The following is a 22923-nucleotide window of genomic DNA, read 5'->3' as shown; positions in this document are numbered from 1 at the left end:
GTCAGATTGACTTTTGCTGGAAACTTTTTAAAGTTGATACAATCACAACTCCTCAGACTCACTGCCACTATTTCATTCAAAAAGAAAAACATCTCATTAAGTGGAAATCTTGATGCTGTAAACACTTTTCTCTCTGAAGAGGCTCGAGACAAATTTTATGCTTCAAACTCTTTAACCTTTGGCATCGATGCAGTGTGGAAAGATAAAACACAGAGACAGCTGTTGATTTTTGCAAAGCAGATGGATACTGGCAGCTTACAGCGCACACACTCGCATACACACACCGTCACGCACACACACGCACACAGCAGTGGTGTGAGCTGCCTAAGGTGTTGCCACTATGCTTGGCTGCCACCAGGAGCTGTTTCCGCCTTCTGCTGAGTGTTTTGGCTCTTTGTAGTCAGGCAGCTGGCAGGGCAGCTCCTGGGGTCGAGGTACAGCCGAAGGGGCTGGAGGTCTGCTGGGAGTCATCATTAACTTTGAGCAACACTGTGTGTGTGTGTGAGTCTTTGGAGACCCATCCTGTGCTCTGATCTTCTCCCCTGACCCAGCATCAAAGCAGACACACTGAGCACCACAGGACCAGCCAAGGGCCACTGGCAAGAGCGAGAGTTTATGTCCGAAGCATGTAAGCACACACACACACACACACACACCTTTCAGACCTTTACACGCATCCACGCAGGGGTAGTTACATGCATATGTACGCTGACATACACACACGTACAGATGTAAGCGACAAAGCGAAGAATTAAAACACACACAGGACCTCACACATGAGAGAAAAACAGAGGACAGAGGGGCTTACACCAACATTCCCACACACACTGTGATGCGCACACACACACAGTCCCAGAGGTCAGTGGTGTGAGAAGTCATTGCCAAGGCAGGAGCATCAGTCCATAGTGAAGATATGTAGCAGCGAGCCCAGCCCTTTTGCAGACTGTCAAGCCCCATAAGTAAACACAGAGCAGCAGCCCACAGCTTTACTCTGAGTGTCAAGAAGAAATCACTACAGTGATTTTAGCACATTCATAATTACTGTTCTTTGTTCCTGACAGACAGCTGAGAACCAGCCAAGAATTGTGTTTGATACTCAGCAGGCCCGACTCTTGTAAAGTTATTCAATACTTCAAGTTTAAGCAACAATGTGAAACAATCTTACATAAATAAATGTCGGTCTTGCCACAAAAACAGTAATTCATTGCACAGCTGGTTCATGAAAGTTTTATGTTTGCTGCTCCAAACAGCTTGTGCTGGGTGTCTTTTACTTGGGAATTCTTCTGTGTTCTCAAGAAATGTTTGAAATATGCAAAAAGAGAACCAGGCACAGTAGTTAACTTGACCAAAAACTTAATTATCATCACCATCATCACCAGGTGATCTTTGGGAAGTGCAGTTCAGAAACATTACGGCAAAGACATGTTATCTTGACTGATGATTTGATTACAATTCAATCAGACAAACCCCTCGAATTTAACATTTTAATACTAATTTGAGCCATAAAACTTGTCGCTCATTCTGAATGGGCAAACAAGTAAATCAAGCATGACTCAACTTGTGCAATGTCAGGGGCAACAGGCCTTTCTCATAAAGACCTTTTTATATGTCATAGTGGGTAGAGCACACTTGTAAATAATAATATTAAAATACTGATGGCTGAATCCCATTTTCTGCTCAGGTTTCTGGGTTCTGCTATTGTGTATGTTGGCTCACAGTCACACTGTCATGGCCTCTGAGCACCAGGCCATCACTAATGATTGCTTTTCCTGCAATGACAAGTTGAAATGTCTGCTGCAAATAGGCCTAAAGTAAATAAAGACGGAGGACGGCTGTGATAGGGGTGCTGTTCGGGGGATTAAGCTGTTAGATCTATTACTATTTGGAGTCATTTCTCAGGTACTGGAATCACACAATATCTTTTGCAAAACAATGCAGAGATGACAAAGTGTGCAATTAGCTAGATTAACTGTGGTTTCAGTTGTTAACTTCTGACTGAGCAACATATCCACCTAGAATTTAGTTATTTACCAAATTAGAAACATCATTTGTCATACTAAAACGAGTCAACGCAATAAATTAAAAATTGTATAGTAAGATTTGCAATATTACGGTCCCCTCATAGGCTGCACATGAATGTATTTCATGCAGCATTAATGTAAGGTTTTTTTTTCCATTAAGGCACAATATACATTTCTTGCCATGTCAATAGACATTTGCACCCCAATGAATTACCAATATAGATTCAATTGCTCAACCAATGTTTTTCCTTTTACTTTAGATTATATCAAATTATTAATAGCAGTGTAGGAGCATTTCAATGATGATCACAAGATGTAAGAGTAAGACCACTAGCCAACAGCTGCAAAGTACCTCAAAACTTGTACCTCACTATATACAGGATGTTATGAAGGGATTAATGATTTTCTAATCTGTTTAACCTAAAGCAAATCGATCTATTCTTTCAGTATGTAAACTATAGCGTTATAAGGTTTAGCCTATGTGACAAATCTGAAGAAATTCCCTCAAGGACCCTCCGAGATATCACGCTCACCAGAACGGGATGCACAGACAACCTGAAAACATAATGTTTTCATCCATGGCTATCGCTAAAGCTGAGAGATAACAATATAAGATATTATCTCAGGTGGGCGTAGTTTGAAATTCAAAATTTTAATCAGTGAACATGATCCATTTCATTGGAATCTGTGTGAACTGAATGCCGAGTTAGCTCTTGCGAAGTGTGAACTTGCACAACACCGTACAGCCCTTCCTGAGAGGCTGACAATTTAGCCTGCTTTTCCCTCTCTTTAACACACACACACACACACACACACACACACACACACACACACACACACACACACACACACACTCATCAATGGCCTGGATATCCAGCCTGCTCTTCTTCCATTACCTCCCACAGGTTACAGTACATAATGATCTCACTGGACAGGCATCCCCAGGAACAAAGGCCCCATTTGAACCATATAATCACATTTTTCTACAGCCATCATCCTCCATATAATCCTTGAAAAACCATTTGGGTTTGTCTACTCATCCAAAACCATGACACACAATGTCAGGCGTACTGTTCCAGGACACACACAAACTAACACACATCCAGAGTTAGTATGAATATTTGGTTTTTTGTTCCCACCACCCCGAGCTCTATCACCACGGCGCTGCATTCCATACAAGATGATAAAATGAAGTCTGGACACACATCTATCTTGTGTCGTTTTAAGATTTTTAGCTAGCCCACAACATGTGTGGGTTTTTGTGTGTGTATGTGTGTACCTAAGCCCGAGGGTAGACGGATAATTTGCTCTAATTGCCCCTCTACTGGGGCTTTGCTAACAGATAGATATCCAAGGTATGGCTGTTGGACTGTGTAGTATCAGTATTTTCCATCGACAGACTGACAGCTGAGTGGTAGCAGTCATCAGCTCTCTGTTGAGTCTCCAGTTGGCCTCCAGATAGCTAGATGTGTCATACCTGTGTGTCAATAGGAGATTTTATTCCATCTCTACAAGCGCCATTACCGAGGATTAAGATGTGGACCCACTGCAGGGGGCATTTAAACAGCAAGGGTATGTGAATGTTTGTGTTTTTCTAATATTGTTATGCCCCTGTTCCAACACAGTAATGCAGTCAACCATAATGGTAACATGATGTAAGCTAACGTAACATAAGGGAAGGATAAGTAAGCTAACATAAGTAACATAATAGCATAATACAGCCTAACTTCACCCATATTCTAGGTACATTATCATCAAAGACTACTGCCACAAACACAATTTATTAACACATCTGGAACTAGAATGGCACCCAGTAGAGAACATACCTCCGCCAAAGGCCAACAGTCCCCTTTCATTCAATCAAGCCGAATCCAAAATCAGATGAAGCATATTTAATCCACTGGATCTGGATGATTTTCATAAGGATCCAAATCAAATTGTACTTGCTCGGAGACATGTGATGCATTATTCCCTGAGAAATTTATGAAAATGTTGATCTACTGCATCTCAAAATGTTGAACTGAAAAGAAAATATCCTGGATCCGTCCCTTTATCTGCATTCGCACCAAAAGTTAACGGGGTCTATTCTGGGCCAGGACCCATCCTCCATCTAAGTTTTGTGTATGTTTCACATTTTTTGGTAGTCCAAACCAACCAATGAATTGACACAGGTGAAAACAAAACCTCCTCGGTGATGGTAATAACAACCAATTGTAAAATGTGCATGTTAAACGACAAAATTCAAGACCTGATAGGCAATCCGGGTAAAAGAGTGCTTGAACCAGCTGTAAAACGTGCACCAAAGGATGTCAAAGTATGTGAAAAAATCAGAGAAGCACAGAATAACAAAGTACTACGAGGAAAATACTTCAAACATGGAAAAAGATTACCCAAACAAGGGTCAACAACAGGCACAGCTGAGCAAAACCACAAAATAAAAGTCTGTCTTCCATCTGCGATGTTTGAGGTTACCGTCAGCTTGTATTTCCAAAGTGTCTCTGTTGAGAACAAAACAAACAATGGAAATGCAAAAATGACAAAACCTCACAAATTTGTGAAAGTTCAGGTTATGGGAACTCACAAGTTGTCATATTTTTGCAGCTGAAAGCGTTTTAAAAATTACCCAGTTTTTCTGAGGAATGATATTTGGGCTCAGTGGTTTAAATTAGATTAGATCTGGGGTATGAGTTGAGGTTCAATGTTTGAGTTAAGATTCAAGGGCACTGGTTTACAAAAGCAATTTTGGATGCATTGCTCACAGATCATCACGGCAGCATCATGTTTCAAAAAACCGTGTGTCTTACAAATTTGCATCTGCAGGGCTCTTGCATACGAATGGACGGGCCGCATCCAGGAAATTTGTTTGTTGAAATTAGTTTTAATTATTATAATATGACGAAATTCATGGTGCAATTGCAGATGGATTTTCGCAAAGTTGGTGAGGGCTGAGTTTGGAGATAAGGATGAGAGACCTCACAGGATTCACAAGACAAATGTGTGTGTGCAGGGAGGAGCCTTGAACACATTCAACCTTTACACCCATGTCTATAATCAATCTTTACACAGCATTTGTGTCTGTTTGAACACTTAGCGGTCTAAATGTGCCACAGAGAAAAGCTTATTGACATTAATGGCCAGTTGCGATTTCCCCCAGAAGCCCCTGTAAAAACAAGCGTTCATTTCATTGGACACCAATTGGAGCCAATGAGCTGTCAACAAAAGACGGTGCAACATCTTTTTCACATTTATAAGGAAATTCCATGAAATCAGGAAATAAATGAGCTGGAAAAGAAACAACGCAGAAAATATTTCTTTCCACTTTATGGGATGTTAATAAAAATGTAATTCTACAGCGGAGCAGCTGTCACAACAGCCTCTGGTCAGACTAATGGTGGCCCTCACTTTGCTTCAACTTGCATCAGCGGTCTTCACACAAGGTCTTGTGGACGGAAGAGCCAGACGACTTCTCAAATCCTCAGTGGTGGAAAGAGAACTACAAAGGCGGCACAAATCAAAGTTCACTAAAAAACCTCTCAATTGCTGAGAGGGGATATAATTAGTTATTTCTACTCCTTACAATCCGTCAGAGAAGAACAAAAATAAGGATTAGTCCTGCCACTTTGGTCACGGCATGACTTTAAGTTACAAAATGAGGGGATAATAGTGCAAGATTTCTGCTGGAGTTTGGTGCGTGAGTCCATTGTGTTTCTCCTCTGACATCTTGCTCTCTTTGGAGGCCGGTTTGGCAGAAATACTACCGGCTGTTTCGTTTACACATGTACAAGAAAATAAACGCAACCAAACACTGCAGTCATAAACAAAAACCAGCGACACCAAAACACTTCACGGTCTAACGTATGTGACTAACAACAACAGTCCTAAACCAGAATCATTAATCTCGCGGTACACTGCACACTAAATGATACACTGTTTAGAGTTGGTCAGGATTTGCTGTCCTTTGGTTGCCATAGGATACGGGGGGAAAACATTTGGGCGGCCAGCGCAGGAGGGTCTGTCTGGGTTGACGATTGTCTGCTGTAAAATGGAAGCTGCTGCAAATATATCAGCAGTTTTTGAAAATAAAAAGGGATTTTTGACAGTTGCTTGGTCTCAAAATGAAATCCCCAAATGTAGGACAACAGGTATACCCATAATAGTTTTCAAAGATGTGATTAAAGTCAGTATTTATTGGGGAAATCAGTGACCATGACATACCTTCTTCCCTCTCCGTCCTTGATGATCGGCTTCGTTTCTTCCGCGATTTATATGAAAGAGGACGGCTACGTACTTGCTTTCCTCTCTGGGTCGTGACCACAGACCCACTCAGGAACGCTTTCTTTCAGAGATCTGCAACCATTCAGCGCTAAGTAAATATTCCGTAAACAGAGATGTACTCCTGTGGTTTTTGATGGGGAGTCCATTTTGGGCAAAACAAAACATTTCTGTGGGTTTAGGCCTCATTTTATAAGCCGCGCCAAAACAGGGATGATGGTTGTCAATTCTCTTTTATTTTCCCGTCAGGCTTTTTGGGGATGAGTCTGATCACACAGTCTGAGTGTATGCTAATCTCGGTAGGTATACTATGTAGGCTGCGTGTTCATCATGTTCAGGTTGCTATAAAGGTAGTTCTCTGTGTCGCTGCTGGTGTGTGTGTATGTGTGTGTGTGCCTTTATTTGTCTGATGGCACGTATTCTCGTTTGCCTTGTGTGTCCATGTGTAGCAGTGCAGGCAGTAAAGAGGCCTGCTATAGTGATCTGTGGTTAATGTCTGCTTTTGGGCAGCAGGTGTGCATGTGTGTGAGTGTGTGTGTATATGTGCGCATCCGAGCTCGGCCGGTCTGGTCTCAGATTTAGAGGAGGAAGCCGGTGTCATGGCCAGGAGATGGATCTCTCCTGAGGGATCCGATAAATAAGGAAAAAATATCTTTGAAAAAGGGAAACGCAGCTGTTTCCAAAGGAGAAGTCAAAATATTGGTGGCTTCGCATTCCACAGCCGCAAGGTAGAAGGCCGGCTCACTCTGTGATGCTGTTTGGTACTCCATTTTCCCTCCTTCTCACCATCAACACTATCTCTTCCCTCCTCTCTCTCTCTGTACACCTTTCCCTCCCTCCCTACCATTCTATCTCCTTATCCTCGCCTCTCTGTCTGCGTGTCTTTCCCCTCCGCTTTTCCCTGTCGTGAAGACAGTCTATCCTCGGTGCGATTCCCTTTGGAAAGTCTGTGGTGACCACAGCGCATTTCAGCGGCTTAGAGGCAGAGCATATGATCCACTGATCAATCAGTCTGGGCCAGCTTCAATCTCCCCCCTGGGCTGACTTACATGTAAGACCTCCTGCTTGTTTTACACACAGGCACAGCTCCAAAAACAGCGACGGTAACCAGATATCTGGATATTCAAAAAGCAGGTGGGCCTTGAGGAAAATCAGGAGAAAAATAATCAAAGTTTCTAATAATACATCTGTCCACGATGTCAACACAATATTGGTGAGATGAAAGTGTAGAGCGCTTTGGCTTTCTTTGTGTTATTTGAGTTTTCGCTGAAAGCCAGAAATGCATATCAAAAACTGCCTTTCAGAATGACTTGTTTTTTCAATACGGGGAGCCCCAGTGGGAACCGTTCCCTAAACATTTCCCTCTACAATGTCCAGTGCAGTGCACTAAAGATGAAGTCGACCCAGTGTGTTTTTAAAACCTTCTGTGAAAGATGATAGGAAAAATAGATGTGAAAAAACACATTCACAAAAAGGGGGAAATTGTGTTTTAATCTACTTTATTTTTTTGATACTTGGCTATAATTGTTATTTTGTAGGTTGGAGTGTAATTACAGATTTACATCTTGTTTTAATATAATCATCAGTCATAAACAGGGATCAGTGACTGATCGTGTAAGAAGATAATTCTGGTTCATTTCAAAGTGATTCTGATCCGGATGATGAGTAAAGAAGCCAACGGTTCAGCCGGATGTTCAAAACTGTAAACTGTACACGCACAACTACAGAAGAAGTACAACGTGCATTTTTCTTTTCTAAATAAAAGCCGAAGATGACATCACAGCTGTTCCATATTCAGTATCATGAAAAACATCACATACGAAACTACAGACATAATACCCTTCCTGTAATACGTATACGAGCATTATCTCTTAATTTGATACTTCTGACTAGCTGCAGTAAAATCCGAAACCACATGGACAATAATGACAAGATTATCTAGACTTCATTCAAGACATCATGATTCACCAGAAGACACTCTTCATCAGTCAGGTTTGATTTCAAAGAACAGTTTCAATTGGCCAATAGATATCCATCTGTCCACTGCAGAAGCCTGAGACATTCTTGACCACTGTCTATATCATAACAGCGAGAAGCTATTAGAAGCATAATTGAAATTGTCTTGCTCATTAGATGAATCTCAGAGTTACATTCTTTTCAGCTTCCACACAGTACCAGCTGGGCTTTAACAGCTGCTAATGTCAGACAGTATATACAGTATGACTGTGTGTACCGAGGGAATATTTCTGAACATAAGGACCATATTGACCTCAATATGCTGAAAAATGTGAAACTTCCTCTTGGAGAAGGATTCATTCTGGACTGGACCCTCAGTCAGATAAGGTATCCAGGAGACTTGCTGCTCGGAGGTGTGGAAACTGTCCGTAGAGGAGGAAGGACTGGGCAGAGTTTCCCCTGCACATCCTTAGTGATAAGATCCTTTTATCCAGAGAGCCTCTCGGCACTGGGAGTGGATAAATTATTTTTTTAAGAGTGGCCTCACTGGGAGTCAGACCCCTAAACTCTGGACAGTTCAGTGACTGAGATACAAATAACACACGTTTTCTTCATCTTACTTCCTTTTTCTTTCTTTTCTGTATTTGCAGTTTCATTATCTCACTGCTCTCTCCTTCCTTGTTCTTTCGTCTGCCACCTTATTTCATTTTCTCGGCATCAATCTCTGTTTTCCACCACTCACTACAAAAAATGATGTATTGAACTAGGAAAGCAGAGTGTAAAATCAGAAAAGTTTGTATGGAATTCCTTATTACCGCATATTTTCCGCCTGCTCGGAGTGTAAAAGTAAATCAAATCGGAGAATGTGCGAAAATGTATTAAAGAGAATGAGGCTTGCTTATTATTGGCTGATAAAAAAAAACACATCGTATACATGTCTTGCTTCTTTTCCTCCTCCGTGCTCTTTTTCTCATCTCTCTCTTCCTCCCTCCATCCCTCCCGTCTCCGACTGTTTTCCTGTCAGTATCGTGTTTGGAAAGTCAGCCCGCGGGTCAGCGTAGGGCTCGTAAATTTGTCAGCGGCAGCGCGGTTGAAAGGGAGGCTACTTGCTCGGGAGGGTCAGGAGCATCTGCGCTCACATGGGGCCTTTTTCTCACTGTGGACCCGCGGTTGTTGTTTCAGGCACGTCCTCTTTAGAGAGACGACCAGCCTGGGAACAAGCGAGGGGCCGAGGGGTGCTTTCTCCTCTCTTTCCACCAGTGTTTGATGAAGACTTCATGTGTAACGGGGTGGGAGTTCTTGTTGTCTAACAAGTATATTCAATATGCTCCAATTATCAGTGTAGACACACACAAGCCAAGTCACATATGACCCTGTTTGCGTAACTGTACAGACTTTGCACCAGTAAGTGACCACATTCATTCCCTAACCCCTGACCCTGACCCTTGTAGGAAAACACCACCATAACATACTTATCACTGTCAAATAAACAACTTGTTGATTTACCTCGAGTTTCTTGGTCCTTTTTGTTTTAAAGTGGTGAGTTTTTCTAATTTGTGAGAATAACTGGCCAAAGACTTATTTAACAGGTGCAAAAGACTTTGATATTTGCCAATATTTGTTCTCTTCAACATCTAAAATCTGCTTTACATCTGTGCAAGACATTTTGGAAAATGGAAAATGTTATTTTATGCCTAACATTAACCTTAAACCCAAGACCTGAGGCTAATAGCAAATGATCAAGATGCCATGCCATGGTAGCAACTGTGGGAGACTGTAGGCCTAAATTAGGAACAGCAGTGCTTAGAGTCAGATGCTAATGACAGCAAGCGACACCTGGCTGAGGCGGCTGCCAGGCGAGAGAGCACTGTTCGAGGTCTCAATAGCTGAAAACCAGGAATGTTTATTTTCCATGTATTTTTGAGGAGAAGTCGCAAATATATGCAGACGTGTTGGTGGCAAAAAATGCGTAATCGAAGACAGAAAGTCGTAACATACAGAAACAAGTAGGCTGTCCACAGATGGTATCAACATGCTCGTGATCGGATCTCACTTCCCTGCTCTATATGCAAATATACACCTACATCACTTAAAAAAATGATACATAGTTTTACACTGTAAAATAACATGTATAACATTTTCAGAAAATTCATAAGAGAGCAAACAGCTGCTCGGAGGTACGAAGCAGTTCAGACATGAAAACGGCCTCTTTTTTTGCAATGCTGTGACAAACTGAGACTTTTTACAAGGAAAGAAACATGTTATTGTATTCTATTTAATGCTGAATTTACAAGAGAGCACCAGTGATTTAGAATTTAGTGTAGCCACTCACAAAGTTTGTTAAGTTTCCCCTCATGCAACAACAAAACCAGGTCTGAACAGTCCCAAAGCTTCAACATATCTGTGACTTGCAGAAACATACAATGCCAACATTCACTCTTAAGTTGAATGTTAAAATTTTATGCCGATCCACCAAATAGTTGTTGAGATTTTTCAGTCGGACCCAAAGCGGTGAACAAACTGACCCACACGCCGCTAACATGGCTAAAAAAGGATTTCCATCATGTCTCTCCTTGTTCTGACCATGAAATATCTTCAAGTTGCACTCATATAAACACTGAGACATTTGTGTACACATAAATGTGTATATGCAGCTCCCAGAACAAACACACACTCACACCCTCCTTCCTCTGCTCCTTCAAGGTCACCAAAGGCTTTAAATCACCTTTCATCTGTCCCAGAGTTTCTCAGCCCTCAAGCATCCTCTGGGTGTGCCTTTTTCTTTCCTTTCTTCCCTCCTTTCTTTCTCGTCCTCCGCTTTTTTTATTTTATTTACAAGAGATAAATCCCTGCAGGTTTCCTGGTGGCTTCACAGAAGGATGTGACAGGAATGTTTACTATGACATTTACGCCATTCCTGACGGCCGCAGTCGTGTCCATTACCAGAACGAGCCTCTCCGGCAGAGCAAACGACGGGATCATTATGATAATGGATGGAGTTTACTGGGCACACAAGGACAGGCAGATGCGGAGTTCAGCGGTTCACAGGTTCACAACCTTTTTTAACACCGGGGCGGACCAGAAATTCCAAAGACGTATCAACCAGTGTTTACTGACAAAGTCCTGAACATCAAATGTAACATTCAGATTAAAAAAATGTCAATAGGCGAGTCCTTTGCAAAAGGAAAATGTGACTAAGCTGACGAAATGAATTGCAATGCAGAATCACAGCAGAATATTCCTCCTGAGCTCCGTAAATAACGACATGGTGTCAGCAGTGAAGTACACAGAAACCACAGAAACAAGTCGTCTGAGAAGGAAGTGTCAGGTGTTTCTGTTTAAGGGATCTGCATTGTATTCTGCGCACAAGGGGTCTGTAGTGCAAAATTGCTAATTATTACAAGAATTCTTTTTTAGTTAAGTAATAATTAGTTTAAATTACATGATGTTACTTGGTATTTGTGGTAACCTCCAGCAATTGTTTATAGTGACAAATACTTATATTGCTCACTCTAACAGCCTGCTGCATTACTGTATAACCAGAAAGTGTGAACTATTATGTCACTAATCTAAATGCTCAGCTTTGCTTCATTAATATTGTCGTTACAAACAGATGATGAAAGTCAAGTTCAAGCAGATGTGTCGGTCTTCATAATGTGTTTATATTTGGCAGACTTTGGCAGAGTTTGAATGTCTTCTCCAAAATGACATAGTCCCCCCTTTAAGAATGTTTTTTTTTTTTTTTGCCAGGACCATCTTTTAAAGTTGCTGAATTTGTTTCGCCCCCATGTATCTCAGGGCTTTCATAGAACTATCCCAAGTTGTACAGAAAGTTCCTACACAAAGTTGTCACTCTGCCCGCCAGGCTTAGGTTATGAAAAAAAATCATAGATAGCAATCCTACATATTTAGAGTGCATTTCCACCTCACAAAAAAATGGAACAGCAGTGTTTCCCATTCTAATTTTTTTTGTTGTTGTTGCCAGAATCTGAAAAGAAGAAATTTGATAGGCCAAATCAATCAAAACGTATAATGGCCCGCAGGCCACATTTTGGCCAGCCCTGACCTAAACTCAAACTCAAGCAGCAGGTGTTTTCAACTTTCACCAGAATGGATTCTGTGGCTTTGGTTTTATTTGTATGCAGAAACACAGAAAATGCATGAATCAAAACAAAGACACATTTGTTTGCATCTTTGCCTCTCTCTTTCACATATACAAACGTCGTATATACAAACACAGACGCACAAGTGCACACACACTAATTCCAGGTTAATGATCTCTTCTGCCTGGCCTCCTCGTAGAGAGTTAAACACAAGACAAAGGCTGACAGCTTTACAGCGCTTTTAGCAGGAAAGAGCCATGCAGGAGTAAAACCCCCCCACACACACACACACACCCACACTCACACACACTCACTCACTCTTTGTCTCATCGTTTTAAGCACATACCCACACACACACAGAGTTATACAAGAGTTACAACGATCACTAGTAAGACTACAACTGCAGTGAAAAGTGCACATTTTCACATTTTGTGCCGCACTTCAGCATCTTTAAATGGTGCCTTTTCATGGCTGAATAGTTTTCTTTTGGGTTTGGAAAAGCCTTTAAAGCTAGATTTGGACCACCAGACTCTCCGATGAGACCCATACTGTAATCAATATGTTTAACGCCAGGGCAATAGCCTGATAAATCATGTGCTGTATGTTTATGAGTTCCCAAAGGATGTCATCATATCAACCTGTTTCTGATTAGCTGCTTTTTTTTGCACAGTATGTGGTCAAGGCTCCTTCCAAGGTTTTTCCAGGCTGATTTGGTAACTGTAGCAGATGAAATACAGCCATAATTTGACGCGGGGCAAAGACCGAATGAAAAAGTGACATGTGAAGACAGACGGATATGAAGAAAACAACAGACGTGTGAGAGGACAGTGAAGCACGGCAGAACAAACAGTGCAAATTCCTCCATCCCCGCACGCAGAGGTGATAAATGGGAGCAGCGGGCCCTAATCAGATGTTCCGCCAGGGTTATCTGCTCCGTTCGATAGATCGTTACCAGCCGCGAGTGCGTCTCACTTCGCCTCCTTATCTCGTCACACTCCTCCATCCCACGCCACTATCACTCCGAACTGGAATGTCCAATGAAGACACGAGACTGGACGGGAGGTGAAATGAAGACCGAGAGAAAACAAGGCAAGAAGAGGTGTAATCTTTGTACTTAGCCCCAAATCTCTGCTGCCATCTCGTCAGGTCGGAGAGTTATGGCGTGAGAGGGAGAGATATCATCAGGGTGGGTGGGCTTGGAGGGAGAGGGGTGTTAAGAGCAGGGGGCGTGACAGAGACGACTTCAAGTGTAAATGGAATGCTCTCTTATAAATGGTTATCTGCTGACCTAGGGGTCAACCAACTTGTGTGTTTCTGTGTATACCCCTCCATCTATGTATACACCCACAGCAAGAGGTTAGCTGCATCCATTCCTCCACCTACTGGGGATAATACTGTCAGGAGACATGGCCACACTCTTCCACTTTAAGGTCTTCCACAAAAAGTCAAATGGCCAATAGAGCTGTCCCGTAACACCTCGTCTTTTATGACAGACAAGAAGCTGGACTGGAAAAGACATAATACGGTAAACCGGAGATGTTTCCTCCATCAACCCTGTTTGTTTCTTGAGGCAGCTGAGAGTTTTGCCAAAGAACTTGACAACCAATACAATCCAAACACAAGAAAAAGGAAGCACTTTAAAACACTGTAACTCAATAAGCAGCATTATTTGTATATCTTGGGCCGTTCTCGAACATCACTGCAAGTTCGAGTGAACATGTAGAGGCAGTGAAATATCTGATATTGTAAACAGATGAAAACAAACACAGGGGTTTGTAGTTTGTTAATGTAATTTTTCTCACCATTGCAGGAAGGTTTCAGCTGCCAAGTTCATGTCTCAGAAAATATCCTTTATTCCACTGCAGCATATCTTGAATTCCTTGCCCAACTTCTGGCTAATACTGTTTACGGTGTGTTGAAGTTGAGGTGAAGTGACGGGTGGTCTTGTGTTCTGTTCTGGTCTCTGAGGCTTTGCAGGAAGTGTTTCAAGACGGTTTAGTGAAAATTTTCCAAAGCTCCCTTCTGCATCAAACAACTGACTCTTTGATCGATGCCAACTAATTATTTGATCATGCTGGGGCTTTGGGACACGTTTCGCTGCAGAGGAAGTGGCTTACCTGGGCTTAGGCACCGAGAAATGCAGCCAGGCATCATAAGACAAGGAAAACAGCCGTTTAATAAGGGCACTTCATTTCAGAATAAGCCCAGGGCTGTCTGGACCCAGATAATCTCCTGAAACCCACTTCTTAAAGCTGCTGGCTTGTTTGCCTTTAAAGTGTGGGAGGTAGGCTAGTAGAAAGCTTGGCTGTTGACTTAGGTAAGAGGTCTAGTGACAGCTCAGCTATAGCCATGCAACGAGGTGTGCAGAGGCAGAAAGGAGAGGGAAATGAAGACGAAGAAAAGGAGGGTAGCCATGATGACAAGACAAGTGCACAAAAGCATAAAACAATTTTGTAATATTTAAGACACAGGAGGCACCTGTGATTCAACATGACATACACTGGAATGCCCTTCAGATTGGCTGCAATAACTTGGACTGCATTTATATGTATATTCTGATTGTCAGCCTGTCAGCATTTGTCACATGTGTCGATAACCGCTGAAGTGATCCTGAAAAGATCCACCATTCTCCCTGTCAAAATGATTTTTTATCTCTGATCAGTCCAATAACTGAATGATCAGCATGGCTGAGTCTAGTTTAAAGCCAGTGCAGCCAAGTTATAGTCTGCAAAAATGCATTTTAGCCGTCACAGAACAGCTTCAGGTGCAATAAAATGATCCCAAGATCGGAGTATTATGGGCTGGGCCTCCCTAAACAGTTGGTACTTCTTCCAAGGGTGGCATCTTACATCCTGAGTAGACTGTTGTGTGCCGGACATGCGTTCTCACTGGATTGCATTGGGTGACTCATCACTTGTAATTCAGAGATGGATTTTTTTTTGTTTTTCCCAAGCCTGACCAAGCAGTTTCATCACCTAACCAAACTGGAACTCAGAACTGAAAATATTCTCTTAAATACCTGCAATCAAAGTAAAAATCCAGACCAGGACACAAACTCCCGTCACCCACATTAAAGTTGATCGATTCATCACGCACGCTTTATTGAAAGAAAAGTAATCAAACATCTTTAGACTATTTCAACTAAAGGTATACTTTTCCTTAACATTTTCAGGCAGAAAAATTCTCATATAACCACCGAAACTTGTCTTACAAGAGAGAATCACTTCTTTTCATGTAAATGTGAGATCAAATACACAAATGAAAGAAAAACTGCATGTAGTAAGGGCATGGGCTAAGACTGTCAACGAGCACTGCCCCGACCATCAAAACCACACCCATCTCGGTGACATACCAAGTGTTTAGTGAGACATAGCATTGATTTTAGCATGTAACTAGGGAAAATAAACAACCCAACCAAACACTGTTGCAGATCAACTACTGGCAACTATTATCCTTGTGTCCATGCCTTAATGGGTCAGAGTCAAGCCCAATCAACTGTTGGCCACAATGGATCAGACATTATCTGGCATGTCCCAAGGATGAATGAGATAGGAATATGGATCTGGAGAATGTGGCACTGGGTCAATTATCAACGTTATTCACTTCACGTGTCAGTGGTTTTAATGTTGTGGCTGATTGATGCATGTGGCTCAGTGTAAACAGAACTTTCTTAAAACAGTTGGATTTTGATCCCATAATGAGACACTTAAATGGGGCCTTAGAACAGAAAACAGTCTGCCAATTAAAGAAGGGCGGGGTCAAGCCCACCTGTTAATCATTGTATTTAAAATTGTAGGAAAAGTACAACAAGGTCGACTCTTTAACCACAGATGGATTTTCCCAGATTATTATGGGACCTTCCCTCTGGTAAAACCCAGCATGCAAACAGCAAAGGATGGGAGAGCAAACAAGCAACGGGAGCTTCGGGCTGCGCTCTGAGCCAAGCCGAGCTCAGAGAGGCCTCCACACCTGTCTGTCTGGCTGGCACAGGAGGGCAACGCAGGAGCAAACTCATCACGGTTAAATGCAGATGACACAGGAACAACATTTGGAGTTCCTGTTCTGTGACCTGTGAAACCAAAGCCATTTTTGTGCATCCTTGACTCACCATAACCACGAGCTCACAGCTCAGCCGCAAAAACCAAACCTGATAGGAATAGCAAATTTCCCCCTGCTTGCTATTATAGTCCTCAAGGTGTCTGCGGATATTTGTTCAGCAATATGTCACCTTTCATTAATTGAATGAGCATTGAACTCTTCTATTTGTTTTTTTTTCCTTGGATGAATCTTACCAATAATGGTCAGTGTCTCCCCACTCACTCTACAAACACTGAGGGGAATTTATAGAAGTTCCATGACCAGTGACCAACATCTGAAAAGGTCGTCCTTTTTTCCACTAAATGTGTCACTACTGGAGTTCTCCTAAAATATAAATAAGAAAAAAGATGCTATCACACATAAAACCTCACAAAGAGTCTTCTCGGAGGGAATTTTCTGCACATATGCTTCACATAAGCACAATTATGTGTCTGTTTTATGTAAGATTATCGATTTCCTTTTCTAAATAAAATCGGCAGAATAATTAGATTTCATGTTCAAAGTCAATGTGTCCGCATGTTTGAGTAACAACAAAAAAAACCTGTTATATGCATGCGTATGTGAGACAAAACAAATGGTGTCCCACTCACAAAACACTGCATATTTCTACTACAGGTCTAAAACTCCACAGGGAAGCTTTAACAGTGACTGCTACCATTACCCGAGGACCCTGCTGGGCATTAGGACATGTTCGGAGCTGCAGCGTGTCACACAGAATGAGTCATTCAGCACACAGTGTCACTTCACTAGACCTCAGTGGAAAGCAGGACGTCCGCAAGGCAAACAGTGATGAACGTGCTATTCTAGGAATGAAGATGAAAAAGGAGCTGGAAAATATGCTTCTGTTCCCCCCCAATTTAAAGTTTTCCACCACTTGCTCGGCTTTTTTGCTTTTCAATGGGTCATTCTGAACCAGTGATGAAAGCTAAGCAGAATGGATGAGTGAACAAGAGGTCTATATGAATCATGCAGGGGGAGGCATATGGTTCGCAGAGCGCACTTGAGACTGGATGTAACGCAGGGGCTCTTAAATCTACCTGAGTCCCAAGAGAGTACCCTCAGAAAATGAGCTCTCTATCTGTGCTACTGCCGCAGCTGGCTGTGAAAGACATCAGTTTGGCCTGAAGCTTAAATCACTGTCATCCTTTTATTTGCTGTGGGTCACTTTAAAGTTTGATATTCTTACATTTACACACAGGGAGGATTTGCCTATAAAAAAAAGGTGTTTTTAGATTGGATCATCAGTGTAAACAGAGCCGATGCCTTCTGCTTGGCTTTGATTTTACAAACGCAGATTATCCAGAGAAGGTGCCTTTCAATGAGTAAGTCCACTTCAGGCCCGGTCTCTTAATTCTGCTCGATATTTTTCAAATCGTTTCAGACAGATTGTTTGGCTTCTTCCCTTTTCTTCCTCTCATTTATCTTGATTCCAATTTGTAGTTTGGCCACACATGATATCCAGATTTTTAGGCCAGTTTTGCAACAAGAAGGACCACCCAGAAGAGTTTCAGGCCTCTTTCTACTATAGCTCTAAAACCACTCCAATCGAGCAAGAGACACATTAAAAACCAATCGGACGGCGATGACACACGGTAGTCGTGCAAGGCCTTATTTGCAAAGCAGATGGAAAGCCTTGGCCTGTCCAACATTAATTACAATCACATTCAGGGAGGAAGCCGTCCCTCCTCCAGGGCGGTTAGGACTCTGTGTACGGCTGGAGGAGATGGCAACCTAATCCCCCGGTCACCGCAGAAATCTGAGGGAATCGTCAAAAGATGCACAGGACGCGATTAATCAAAGTGGAGAGCCAGATGTGCAACAACACAGGACTATAAACCCAAAGTTACACAGCACAGGAATACCGAAACCACAGACACACAAACACCACCACCGCCACCATCACACCCCCACACAGAAGCCAACAGAGGGGCTTCGATATTTGATACCAGCACGACGGCCTCCTTCTGTCTGAATATCTGGTTTTCATCACTGCATGTTGCAATACCAATACTCACAGGACCAATAAGTAGAGAAACATTTGCATTTTCAAACTTCAGCCCTAATTCTCTTCTTCATGTGTGGCACTAGGTTACTATTAAATAGTTGATAAAGGTGAGGGATTAAATATTTGCTGGACTTCCTGTTTCAAGAGGGGAGAAAAAAAGAGAGCACATTCTTCAGCAGTGATACATTCCCACTGTTCTCATGGCCGGATCATGACAATGCCCCGAGTTCCCAAGGAGAATGACAATCAATCTGGGTTTAAGCCTCCTTGTCCACCAGCGTCTGACTCTGTTTATCTTCAGGCGCTCTGTTTACAGTCTCCCAGTAAACACTGGAGCTGCTAATGGAAGGAAGGCCCTCTGGCTTTTATGTTCCAAACTCGTTATGATTAAAGTGTCCCTCTTTATCGTCACTGGGGCTAATTAAAGACAAATCTGCTGGGGTAACACAAACAATGCGACGCAGTTTACGCACGGAGACCGCAACTGCCCCGCTGGAGGTCAACGGCAGGAATAGCCCTTTACATACAAATACCAGCGGTGGTGGTTGATGGTTTGCTGAGGATACGAGGTCAATTTTTCCCGCGGGGACATAAATCATGCAGTAGATTGCACGGCAAGACTGGCCACAGAATTTCGGTCCTATAAATGAGCGGAGGGCCGATCAATCCTGAGAAAGGACGCGTAACAATAAATTACTCGGAAACAATACATACCTCAACAGTTTCTCTAACCCACAGAGGACATGAGGGAGTGACAGGCCACTGTGTGGCTAACACAATGAGGTAGTTCATGCTCCATTACTAAATGCGCGTCTAGCGTCCTTAAAATGTGGGTAAACTTTGAGTTCCAGGTCCAACTTGGAAAACTACAAAAGCTGTATTTTAAGATGCTTGATTTTTAAAAATGCCTTCCTCGTCATGATAAATTGACATAAATCTGCTGTGTAAGATTCTTCCGAGCGACCCTTTACTTCAGTCTTGCTTGTGCCAAACACCTGTTCACCCTTAATTCAATCTCGCACGGTGAGATTTCCTGTGTGATTCATCCATCCAACAAAAACATCTCGCAATTACGCACAAAAACCATCCATGAAACAAAAAAAATTTCAAGGAACTTACCCAAATTAACGAAGCTCATCACCATATCTGCGTCATTTAGAAAGGCAGTTTCTTGATATGTGGCCAGAGGTGGACTCTGGGTCGTCCGCATGCTCTGATAGCGGTCCAGCGCGCCTTCCACTGGGCTTTTCTCCTCGCTAGATATCGTGTTGTATAAGTCCAACATGAAAAGTGGAGCGGAGTTGTACTTTCCGTGCGACAAATGCGGTCTCGGTCTGTGCGGCAGCCCGAGGATGGACAGGATCTCCTTCTGCATCTCCCTCTTCTCGTGCGTCCGCAGCCGCCGGTGGATGAAACCCGGGTGCACTTCGTTGTTTCCATCCAGTGAATAATTACTCCCCGCGACCAGGAACATGCAGTAATAAGCGCTCCACCACAATCCGACCAAGGCAAGCCAGCAGCTGGTCATGGTGTTGTCCCGCTGTGCTCTCCGGAGTCCCAAGTGTGTCTGGCTTGGAGCTTCAGTCGCCTATCCAAACGTAAAAAAAAAAATTAAAAAAAATGTGCGCAATGGTAACCAAAGTCCGTCCGAGAGCGCGCTGTTATCTGTCTCAGCCGCAGATCAAAAAGCAGAAACGACTCGTGTATCAAGCCATTTGAAATACTTTCTAAAGAGAAATGCGCAGAAAAGCGTCGGACCTGCTCTCATTTCTGATTCCCGTGGCGCGCTGTGCTGCTTCAGGATAAAGTGCACCATGTGAAACTTTATTCTGAGCGCTCCGGTAAGTCGGTCAAAAGACACCGTTTGACACGAAGTTCTCCAATAAAAGACTACCAAGTCCTCTGAAAGAAGCCATTTTACTGTTTGCGCTCCCAAATGTATGATTCTCCAACGATGCGCACTGACCAAAGCCGCCCTTTAACAGTGGAAGTGGTCCCAGTGACGGTCACCTACTCTTACAGGCCGTGTGTGTGAGAGTAACAGGAATCCGCAGGTTGCAGTCCATAATATGCGTGCGCGCGCGTGTACGTGCGTCTGTGTGTGTATGCGTGTTCAGAAACCGCCCACTCCGTGCGCACTGAGCCAGAGGTGGAGCTCTTCAGGCTACAAGGACAACTCTAACATATTTCCATATTCTGTCCGCCGCAGAGTTACTGCTGTCTTTAGAGCGCACAGTCACTCCACATCGATCATCCACACTGCTGATGAAGTTTCTGTTGAACTTCTTTAGTCTCTGTGATACGACTTTATCCGAAGGTCCAATTGTTAATAATTTTTAAAAACTTTTGTAAGACATTGATCTGATGGGGGTAAAACTTCATAACGGCCAGATGTTCTTGGTTTTCTGTAGAAGAATATGCGCACAGTAGCTTCTTACATTCAGGCTCAACTTCTCTTTCAAAAGGTTTGGATAGTTGAATGTATTGCTCGGATCTTAAAATGTACGCACTTCAGTTAAATCGACAGATGTGCCATAATGAAGCATGGGCTACATCTCTACACATCCAGAACCCAAGGTGTGCGTCCACTCCAACCAGGCGGAATAAATGTTGCCCAGTTGAGGCACGACCCCTGACGATCGAGTGGGAAACAGCAGGCAATGACGCGCAGCACCTGCAGAGGACAAGTGATCTGATCTCCCTCAGGCACGAGGGTCATCATATACGCTATTAATTGTGTATCATTTCAATATTAAACCAGCGACATGATGGGTCTGCACATTCAAATATCCGTCTGTGTTAAAATGTAGTTTTGGGGAAGACATTTTAATCAGAGGAGAAACATCTTCATTGACTGATTTTTATGCCTTAAACAAAACCTTAAAGAAAAGTTTGGCGGACCCTGCCATCTTTGAAGCTTGTGTTCTTGGAACGTCATTTTCCTCTGACATTAGCTTGTTCATTCAGTTAGGGAAAAAGAAATATTTCTGAGTTTGTATCAATACCTCATTAACATAGTAAATATTAATAAGTTTGAATTTCTTCTCCAAAACTACGTAGTGCCCCTTCACAAGCAATCAAATCGCACCAACTAGAAAAATGCCTGCTTCTCAATGTCATGCTATAACAGCTTATGTTAATTCTATATACTAGGATATGACAACTGAACATGTCCCAGAAACCTCAAGGAATTCTTTAAAATCCTCATTTCCCTCTCTCCCTCCTCTTCCTCCCATCCTAACCTGTGTTATGTCTTCGTGGTCCCTTCAGTCTGTGATGGTCCTGGTGATAAGGCCCAAAGGTGTCCATATCTCTCTGTGTCTGCTACTGCTGCTGCTGCCAGAGCCTATCTTATCTGCATGTGAAGAGTGAGAACCAGCATCAAAGCTGCACATACCACCACCTAAAAGGACACACGCAGCCACACTCGCACACACAGACTGCGAGATAGATTTCAAAATCTCACTGTCATACAGCTAAAATTTCACATTTGTACCTCACACAAGTCCTTTTGAAGCATGTTAAACCAATTCTTGTCATTATCACTAAAAGTTTTGTTGCAAGTAAAATGTTTTTCCAAGCAGAAGTCCAGTCTAGACACTATGAAAAAGATGCACAAAGCCTTCAAACTTCATTGAGTCAAAATTCTTTGTGTACCTGTGTGCCTGTATTGGAGAAAAATCCAGCTGATCAAGCTCTTAAAATAACAGAACCATGACTAAAGACACTATACTGGGCTGACAGAGAACCAGTGCTCTCAAGGTTGTCATTTATCAGCTTTTTTAGTTTCTTTTGGACTCAAAGTCCCATTTGCTTAAATTCCTGATTTCTAATACAGATTCAGTGGCTTGAGCAACGTTTTACACTGGAAATGATCCAGTGAACGGTGAGTTTTCCTCAAAATGCTCTCTTGGCTCTCGCACTGAACAAAAAAAAGGGAAGTCGTCCCTTTGCGGATAAAACTATGAAAGGAAATGGGTGATTCTGGTGCTACGTACGAGTCACCTCATGGAATCCATGTTTTAAACACTTCATGGAACATTAACTTTGGGCATGTGTCATATTAAACAAACACGAACCAGCACAAAAACATCCAGCTTCCTCCTCCTTTGTGCTTCCTAGTCCTAACACAACAATCCAGTGCTAAAGAAGCTGCACACAGTGGGCTGACACGGATCGAAAAAAAGCACTTAAATACTTCTATATGTCCTTAACATTTCCCTTGACATTAAGCAACTGTGTGTGTGTGTGTGTATGTGTGCGTGTGTGTGTGCGCATCCCCAGAGGCAGAGCAGGTGATGTGTGTATGAATGCTGGGTGAATTGGAAGCAGAGGGAGGAGGAGGAAACATTAAACAGAGGTTCTGTGTCCTGTCATCACACTGTCTAGACAGGACACCTCCTAGACCTAATGAGGTCTTTGTCTGTCTGTATCTCTCTCTTCTACGCACACACAGGCACACACGTCA

The 22923-nt window shown here is 42.7% G+C and overlaps 2 protein-coding genes across 4 annotated transcripts in view; both read right to left on the bottom strand.

The window, feature by feature from the left end:
• Nucleotides 1-21805, bottom strand: part of bmp6 (bone morphogenetic protein 6) — a 53621-nt gene extending 31816 nt beyond the window's left edge. The window contains exons 1-2 of one of the 2 annotated variants that reach the window (XM_030398241.1): nucleotides 21698-21805; nucleotides 19575-20043 (exon numbers count right to left, since the gene is read on the bottom strand). In XM_030398241.1, coding sequence (XP_030254101.1) covers nucleotides 19575-19983 — 409 coding nt within the window. In that variant the 5' untranslated portion in view covers nucleotides 19984-20043; nucleotides 21698-21805. Of the gene's footprint in view, nucleotides 1-19574; nucleotides 20044-21697 lie in introns of those variants that run through there. The other variant, XM_030398242.1, reaches the window with a different exon arrangement.
• LOC115570025 (probable enoyl-CoA hydratase) overlaps nucleotides 1-22923 on the bottom strand; it is a 53768-nt gene that overhangs the window by 9860 nt on the left and 20985 nt on the right. The window contains exon 8 of one of the 2 annotated variants that reach the window (XM_030398246.1): nucleotides 21698-21810. The exons of the other annotated variant lie outside the window; for it this stretch is intronic. The gene's annotated coding sequence lies outside the window, so the exon portion shown is untranslated. Of the gene's footprint in view, nucleotides 1-21697; nucleotides 21811-22923 lie in introns of those variants that run through there. 2 annotated transcript variants of the gene reach the window in all.

This window comes from Sparus aurata, chromosome 19, assembly GCF_900880675.1.
Source record: "Sparus aurata chromosome 19, fSpaAur1.1, whole genome shotgun sequence".
Classification (NCBI taxonomy): Eukaryota; Metazoa; Chordata; class Actinopteri; order Spariformes; family Sparidae; genus Sparus; species Sparus aurata.
The sequence above is the reverse complement of the archived record's forward strand: the minus strand, read 5'-3'. Positions and strand labels throughout refer to the sequence as shown.